Here is a 9,242-nt window from a genome sequence, read left to right on the forward strand (position 1 = left end):
AGCTAACGAGGCTTAGCCTTTGGGTTGGTTTCATTTTTTCTCATTTGCCCCTCGCAAAAATAAAAGGCGTTCCTCATTTGCGAGATCCCGGAATCAAGACATTGAATATACTCTTGTTTTAGCCATGGCCTGGCATGGCAACGCACTGATTACTTTCATCACCGGATCATATCTCCTTGATCACTGGAGAAGAAGAAAAGCATGCCTATTCAGGCGAGAGCGTGGCCGAAATTAACGTCACATTATCTTCGCCGACGGCAACCGCAATCAAATTAACGCCGGTGGCGGCCAAATTTCAGGGGCGCTGCCACTGCCAACACGGCACAGCGCACCACACCAGCGAAGAAACCCCAACGGGATTTGACTTGCTGCGTTGACAGCCAATCAAGTGAACTCCCCGAGAGATTATCGCGTCGTGGGGTCCACGCAAAACCCAGAAAAACTCCGGGAGGGCAGGAGCGATTCAAAAGCCCCTCCGCAAAGGAGATCAGTTAGTTTCGCTCCCAACCCGCACCTCGCCTCGCCGTCACCGCCCACCACCGCCACTCCCACCGCCTCCTCCCTACAAAACAACCGGCCGCAGGCAGCACTAATCACCCGCAGCCCCCGCCGCGCGCCCTCTCCCTCCCCCGGCCTCCTCCGACTAAACCCCCGCAGCCGTATCCGGCTCCCGCAGCCCCGCCGCGGCGCCGGCGGGCGCGATCGGATGAAGGGCGCGGCGTGGAGGGGCCACGACGGCCTGTCCGCGGCCGACCACCTCGGCGCCGGGGCCCTCGCGGCCGCGCGGAGGGCCAGGCTCTGCATCTACGGCGTCGCGCTCGCCTTCGGCGCCTTCGCGGCCTTCCTCGCCTTCGCGCCCTCGCTCCCCGCGCCGCCGCCCTCCTCGCCCTCCGCCGCGTGGCTCGACGGCGTCCTCGCCTCGGCCTCGCCCTACCGCGCGCAGGTCTCGGGCTTCTTCTCCTCCCTCTTCCCCGCCAACTCCTCCTCCTTCTCCCCGGGGCCTCCTGGTCCCGGCGTCCTCGCGGCGAGGCGGAGCGGGCCGGGCGGCAGCGGGCTCGCGGTGGGCGGCGGGCGGGCCGGGACCAACGGGTCAAGCGCGGTTCGTCCTCGCGAGCAATCCGGTGGCGGCGGCAATTCGGGAGGAGTTCGCAGCGGCAATTCCGCGTCCAGTAACGCTACTGCGGCGGTGGGCGCGCGGACCAACGGCTCCAGTCCTGGCGAGCAATCGGGAGGCGGAGGCGGGGTACCAGGCGGCAATTCGGGAGGCGTTCGCACCGACAACTCCGCGACCGGTAACGCTGCTGCGTCCGCGGTGCGGAGCGACGCGCCGCCCAGTGATCACGCGGGAGGCGGTGAAGCGGCCAGCAATTCGTCAGGTATCGCCGCTGCTGCTCCCAATAAATCCTCAGGAACCGCAGCTGCTGAGGCGAAGTCTGGAGCCACGATCGGCGGTTCAGCCCAGAATGGCACCACGGCGCAAGGCGCTCCTCCTATTCAGATCAACGGCTCCGAGGTGAATGCAAGTTCAGCGGAAGCCACGGCGATCAACGGGACGGCAATTCCATCCGTCAATCAGACCCGCAGTGCAGTTTCAGCGATGCTGCACGGCAATGTTGCTGCTGCGCCTCATAGGAGAGGACATCCAGGCAAGAACCACACTGCTCAAGATTCGGCGGCCCACCATAATCAGCAGCAGACTGTAAACAGAGCTGCTGTTGCTTCAGGTGGAAGCAACAGTACGAAGACTATGCACAAGGAAGCCACTGCTGCTTCTCAAGTGAGCGCCGGTTTGGTGCAAGGCCACGCAGCACAGGCCACCAACAGCAGCGCGGTGCCGGTGATGGGGAACAGACATCCTGCCAAAGAGGCTGCCAATGCCGGTGGTCAGGCGAAGAAGCTTCACTCGATCGAGGCGATGGGCAGATGCGACATGTTCTACGGGAATTGGGTCCGGGACGACTCGTACCCTCTCTACCCCGAGGGATCGTGCCCTCACGTCGACGAGTCCTTCAACTGCCACCTCAACGGCCGCCCCGACAAGGCCTACCAGAGACTCCGGTGGCAGCCCCGCGGGTGCAGCATCCCGAGGTGAGCACAGTTGCTTGAACACCCATGCAGTTTGTGTGTGTGAATTCAGTTGCTTCTTTATGCGTGACAGATTCAGTTATGTCATGATGGCATGATGCTGATGCCTTGTTTTAGGTTGAACCCAACTGATATGCTGGAGAGGCTGCGGGGAAAGAGGCTCGTGTTCGTTGGCGATTCACTCAACAGAAACATGTGGGAGTCGCTTGTTTGCATCTTGAGGAATTCTGTGAAAGATAAGAGGAGGGTTTTTGAGGTGTCCGGGAACCACAAGTTCAGGGCCGAGGGCTCCTACTCTTTCCTCTTTCAGGTTAGCTTCTAATGCCATGTTCTGTTTTTGCTGCTTTCCTTCAAAGAAGCTATCTGAGCTTGTTTCAGCATTTAGGATGAGCTTTTCTTTTAGAAAGCGGTTGCCCCCTGATATACAATAATAGAAACCACGTTCGCTACATAATCTTGATACCAAACAGGAAAGTAACTCATCATTCTTAACAACAACCTCGAAACATAATTAGATAGCCAAAACAGCAAACTACAATTACGGCAGCATCCGCTGGAATCTGGGCGCTGCTGGCCTCCATCCTTTCAAATTGTCGAAGGCTTCCCGCAATTTGCGCCATCGCCGAGCTAATTGGATCACATCAGTTTGGTTGCCTCATTTTTTCTGCAATACAGCTCAACATTGTAATGTTCAACTGACAAAGAAACATAACTTCGTTGGGATACACTACTGCTTTGCACTCAAAACATGCAGCATTCCGCAGTTTCCATACACACCAGAACAGCGACACAAACCCGTCCTTCACAAGAAAACATTGCCCCGATACACTGAAAAGTTCATCTCCAATTCTAGGCAAAGTTCTGAACAGAAACACACAGTTGGAAATAATTGGTCAATCGTTTAGTCGTGACGACAGAAATGACACGTAGAAGGCCCCACCCAGCCTCTGTGAATCAGATTGCCTTTGCTCAAAATGCTTTTCTGTACCACCAGCCGCAAAAAGATCTTAATTCCTGAAGAACTTTACTCTTTTCTCATGTCAGGTACATACACAGTGCTTTTCTTCAAAAATACCATTCCCCTGCCTATCTTCTCACCCTTCAAAACTTTAAGACTCTTGCTTGATATACAATAAACCCATTGCACTATATTCAATTCACATTCTTACATCGTTTTCATTTTGCACAACACAGCTTATTTCATGCATATTTACACATTTCCTTTTCTGACTATGAACTTACATTTTACAATTCACTTCTTGCACCGTACATGAACTGGAGCATTAACGAAATTCCACTGAATCAAAACAAACGAGATCAGAACATTTTTGTCATGAAAATAGGAGCATTAACTTAATTTCAATGAAGCAAATCATTATCAGATCACGGCATAAATTTTTTATATGCAACAGATCAGAGCATAAACATTTTTACATGTAGCAAAAATCAGAGCATAAACATTTTTACATGTAGCAAGTCAGAGCATGAATGCGGGGATATTCTGCTCTGTGCTTTTCTTATGCCTTGTTCTGTTTTTGCTGTTTTTCTTCAGAATTGCTATCTGAGGTTGTTTCAGTATTATGGATGAAAGCTTATGTGCTGAATTCATGTTGTCTAGGACTACAATTGTACAGTGGAGTTCTTCCGCTCCCCTTTCCTTGTTCAGGAATGGGATATGCTTGTCACGCGTGGAAAGAAAAAGGAAACTCTTAGGCTTGACAAAATTGATCAATCATCCTCGAGGTACAAGAATGCAGATGTCATTGTTTTCAATACTGGGCACTGGTGGACACATGAGAAAACATCTCTTGGGTAAGCTTTTATTCGCACAATATGATTCAATAAAGATGTTCATGTGTTCTGCATTTCAATTGTTCCTTACCGTTCCAAGTATGTCAAATGTGCTACAGGAAAGATTACTATCAAGAGGGCAACCAAGTATACAGTCAGCTGAATGTCCATGACGCCTACCGGAGAGCTCTTAACACCTGGGCCAGGTGGGTTGATTCCAATATAAATCCCAAGAAAACAACTGTGTTTTTCAGAGGCTACTCAGCATCCCATTTCAGGTTCGTAGAGACTTTTCTGATCTCATCTCCTACAAGTTCAGTTTGCGGTGTCATATCGTTATCACAGCAACTGACGTTTGCAAATGTGTGTGTTTCTGTTGTGCAGCGGAGGGCAGTGGAATTCAGGCGGCAGCTGCGACAAGGAAACTGAGCCGATAACAAACAAGAAGTACCTCATGCCATACCCGCAGAAGATGAGCATTCTGGAGGAGGTCCTCCATGGGATGAAAACACCAGTGGCCTACCTGAACATTACAAGGATGACTGACTACAGGAAGGAGGGACATCCTTCAGTCTACCGCAAGCAGAAGTTGAGCGGGGAGGAGCGCAAGTCCCCAGAGCTATACCAGGACTGCAGCCACTGGTGCCTTCCCGGGGTGCCGGACTCCTGGAACGAGCTCCTCTACGCACAGATTCTGGTCAAGCAGCATCAGATGCTACACCAATAAAGGCAAGTGCCGAATCACTTGTTCCTGTACATGAGATGTTGTTTGTTGCAACATGCCAGCCGAAGCGGTCAGGGCATATATAGTTGACAAAATCGATAGGTCAAGGGTTTTGGAATCCTTGCATTTGCATAGAGTAAACTAGGCAGTCTATATCAGATATCTGACTCTCGTTACCAACAGGAACTCTGTATAGGATCATAGGAGTTTATGATGTAAAATCCATGTCCAGCTAGCAATAATCAGAACCAAAGAATAGTGTATACTGCATCAGAAATTCAGAATAGCACTTTATTTTTGATGAATCCTTATCTTTCTGTTCACTGAATGCTATTGTAGTGAGCATTCCTTGAGTTGGTATGTTGAATAGTATAGTAAGAAAAGTGGCTGTATGGACATAGCAATCCTTGTATTAGTTCTGAATGTATAGTGCTATTGATGCTGTGCATCCTGATTTCACTGTCATATGGAAGCTCTTGTTAAGCCTGTTCCTTGTCAGATCAACGTGCGGTACAGCTGATTCTGAAGCCTAGATATACCAAAGCACTCTGGTGAGATATCTTTAGGATATAGACTGTTAGTAGAAGGGCGCTGTGCTAGGGAAAACATTATATTATCTACAATATGTTTTATAGTTGGCCATTGTTTGGGTACCAATGGGTGCTAAAATCAAGTATAGAAAAGAGCTCATCATATATACAGTAATATATATGAAAATTAGTATTAGTACATGGCAAAGGTGGACAGAACCTAATAACAACTGACGCTCCACCACGTTGCAACCCTTTTAAGTCTGGCTTCAGCTGCACTTTGCCTGAAGTTATCTTGCCTAATTACTTCCTGAAACAAGGCTGAACAAATCACCGGACAATAATAATGGTGAGTGTTTGCATATTTTCTATCGCAAGCTTGCTAGACGCCCAAGGACATTGCAACATGTCATTTCAGAATTCAGATCCTATTTGCATATCATGATAATCGTTCAGATCCCTGAGCAGAGCTAAGATACACCGAAAAACTGTGGAGCCATAAACAGCCAGATCAAGTGCTTGACCTCTCCTAATTCCTTACTGAAGTGGAAACAGTCAGATCAAGTAATTGATGACTTGTCCCACTTCCTTAGTGAAGTGAGCCAGTTCGCTTTGAGGGTCAGATAACAAATTCTGGATGCCGGCAAAGATCTTAAGTAAGGGCTCCTTTGATTCAAAGGAATTCCATGGGACTTTTGGAGGGTTAGAATCCTTAGGATTTTTTCCTACATTTGTTGTTTGATTCACAAGATTGAATCCCATAGGATTTTTTCCTATGGAATCAAGTGTACTACATTTCATTGGAAATCTAGCATCCACTCCAACCTCTTTTTTCAATTCCTTTGTTTTTCCTGTAGCATCAAACACTCTATATCAAGTGGACATGCCACTCAAATCCTGTATTTTCCCTATTCCCGCGTTTTTAAAATCCTGCAAATCAAAGAGGGCCTAGCCTTTTAGGTGTTTGTTCTGTTCACCTATGGATGCAGTGAGGTCACTAGAAAGAATATCCAGCTTTGAAAGCAAGTCAGCTCTAAACAGGTTCACCGCCGACCTATTTGCAGCGCCTAGGCACCTAGCTTATCTCCTCTCGCTATTTCTGAATGTAGTGAAGTGTTGTAACGGATACATTTTACCAATTCTGATCTCATAGCAGTATAGCACAAGCTTGATGCATAACGATGCCTTGAGATATCATTCGAACTAGCAAAAGGTGCTACTGTTGGAATGGAAAATGGGACAAAAAATCGAACCTACTTTTTTTCCGCTCGTAGATAATGATGCATTAAGATTTCAGTGTTGTCCATGATGTCTGAACAAATGTAACAAATTCGTATGTACAGTGGGAAAAATCAGATGGTTGTTGAAAATGGGCAAATGGCTGCCATATACCTATGCGGGGTTGGGGGAGGTGTGGTCGGCCGTTGGTGGTCTGATGCAGCTCGCCAGGGGGAGAGGAAGCGTCGGCCTGCCTTGAGCTTGTCGAGCTCACCGGTAGGGGCGGCCGGCGACCTTGGCTAACGAAGTAACGAGGAGGCGGCGAACTTGGCGTAGGGCGAGGCGGCGAACTTGGCGGAGGGGGAGGCGGATATGGGCGGAGGAGCAGGACTAGAGGGGGCCGATTGGAGGAGACAGGTCGAGGAGGGGCGGAGGAGCAGGACGAAGAGCGGGCCAAATTTACCGCCGGCGTCCGTCGCCGGAGGTCGAGGTCGAGCCTAGGCTCCATCACCTCCAGACCAACGGGGATGGACTCCAGAAACGGGCCACGTGGGTGGGCCGTGGGCACCAGGCAAAAGTTATAACTTCTAACTCGGCCTGATGGGCTATCGACTATAGTGGTGATATCCACTGAACTTCTGAAGTCCCCCTCGAAAAAAAAACTAAACTTCTGAAGTTGAAAGCAGTTGTGCAACCTCTGCTGCCTGCCTTTGGAGTGAATAGCAAAAAACTACCACATTACGGATCATCGTTCCAAAAAATTATCTTTTTTTAATCTTTTTAAAAAACTACCACAAAATTATTTTGCTGTTTAACTCAAATGACAATCTGACTTAGAATTAATCCCGTTTATGACAGGCCGGGCCTGCTCCTAAACAAACTGTTTGTTGACTGTTTGTTTGACCGCTAACTTACAGCTGGGTCCCACATGTAAGTAATCTCTCTCTCTCCCCCTTATCTCTCTTCTATCCCCCCCCTCTCTCCCTTATCTCTCAATCACGAACGCCAGGGCTGACGCCGCCGTCCGACAAAGCCAAGGCCACATCCAGCCGCCGCGTACACCCGGCAGCGCAGCAGCCCTTGGAGCTCCACCGCATCGCAGTCGCTGCTTGGGATCGCCGCAACATGCCATGGCTGTGGGGAGCCGCCGTCGCGCGCGCCCTTGGGCAGTCGCTGCCACACGCCATGGCTGTGGGGAGCCGCCGTCGCGCACGCCCATGGGCAGCAGCCGCCGCCGTGCGCCATGGCCATGGGGATCCCCCAGCACGGGCACTATGGGCAGCCGCCGCCGCGCACCATGGGCAATACCGGCCGCGCGCGCCATGGCCATCGGCATACACCACCGCACGCCATGGGCACCCGCCCCGCGCGCCTTGGTTAGCCACGTCCTGTTGTCGCCAGACCCGTGCAGGAGCTGCCCTCCTCGTCGGTGCTCCTAGGTCCGCCCCGCCGCTGGACACGAGCAGCTGCCCCGCCGCTGGCCGCGAGCTCGAGTACGGGCGGGGAGCTCGGGCGGGAGCAGCCAGGGAGCTCGGGCGGTTCCAGCCCGCCACGACTGCTGCTTCTCGCCGGCCCTGACGAGCTAGCCGACGTGGTGCTGGCCGGCTCCGGTGACGAGCTCCCCGGGAGGACCTGATTGCTTTATTTTATTTTTTAGGGACTCGATTGTTTTTATATTTTGTTTCAGGGACCTGTTTGGTAAAAAATACTTAGGCCCCACCTGTCATAACCTGTCAATGGTCAAACTAACGGTCAACCTGACGAGTGGACCCGAGCTGTCATAATAACGTTTGAAGTTAACCAAAGTAGTTATCGGTGCGACATGGTAGTTTTTTGGAACAACAGAACAATTTTGTTGTAGTTTTCTGAAAAGATTAAAAAAACGGTAGTTTTTTGAAACGATGATCCGTAATGTGATAGTTTTTTGGTATTCACTCCTGCCTTTGCCATTTCGAGGGGATTATTGCAGGTGATACGGCGCACTCTAATCCGCGGCAATGTGATTACCGTTCTGATCGAAAACACTCTATCATACTTAAAGCAGGTTGCTGTCGCTAGTGTCGTCTTGGTTCTGCTGGTCCTCTCCCTTGTTTCTGTTCAGGCAATGCCATCAATCTGGTCCTTTCCCTTGTCGCATGGCACCCGCCTAGTTCGTTCTCCTTTAAATGGATCCTCTCTTACCAACGACGCTTGTGTAGACTCTGAGATCCACTTACATGGATCGCACGGAGTCGCACCGTTCTCCTGATTTTTTTTTTAAATGTGTTGTATGGTGCCCCGCAGGGCGAGTTTACATGGTGCGCCGCAGACCGCTCGATTTTTCGCGTCATGTAAAATTTCTAAGGCATCTTGTCTTTTGTTTTTCTTGAAGAATTTGTAATGATCTTATATTATTACTATTTTTGCGGAAAAACATTCAATCTATTTATCTTCAATCATGACAATACAACGAACACCAGAAATAATAATAATATAATAATAACATCCAGATTCATAGACCATCTAGTGACAACTACAAACACTGAAGTGAGCCGAAGGCGCACCGCCGTCATCGCTCCTCTCTCACCGGGGCCGGGCAAAACTTATTGTAGTAGACAGTCGGGAAGTATAGTAGTTTATATAGGGGGTATCAATGTTTATGGGATACATATTACATCAGGCAAAACAGCAAACCACACGTGTCTGAAGCATCTTGTTAATTTCTCTTCACGCTGAATTTTAGAATTCTACAAAACCAAAAGAGTGCTACGTGAACACGCTCAAGGCATACTGGCCCACTAGAAGCAACTCTGCAAGAAACGGCCATGATGCCCGACAAAGGCAGTGAGCTCGTTTGACGATGATTATTGATTAAGCAGTAACGTGCTTTGCCAGAGGATAGGCAGAAACTCCAC

The 9,242-nt window shown here is 49.8% G+C and overlaps 1 protein-coding gene across 1 annotated transcript; it reads left to right on the forward strand.

The window, feature by feature from the left end:
- The first annotated feature begins 673 nt into the window (after positions 1 to 673).
- On the forward strand, positions 674 to 4,877 carry LOC119325760 (protein trichome birefringence-like 1). The gene is made up of 5 exons (XM_037599482.1): positions 674 to 2,088; positions 2,203 to 2,395; positions 3,704 to 3,897; positions 3,996 to 4,154; positions 4,261 to 4,877. The coding sequence occupies exons 1-5, from the start codon at positions 707 to 709 to the stop codon at positions 4,601 to 4,603; spliced, it is 2,271 nt and encodes a 756-aa protein (XP_037455379.1). The 5' UTR covers positions 674 to 706; the 3' UTR covers positions 4,604 to 4,877.
- Positions 4,878 to 9,242: the final 4,365 nt, after the last annotated feature.

Source organism: Triticum dicoccoides, chromosome 6B (genome assembly GCF_002162155.2).
Source record: "Triticum dicoccoides isolate Atlit2015 ecotype Zavitan chromosome 6B, WEW_v2.0, whole genome shotgun sequence".
Taxonomy (NCBI): Eukaryota; Viridiplantae; Streptophyta; class Magnoliopsida; order Poales; family Poaceae; genus Triticum; species Triticum dicoccoides.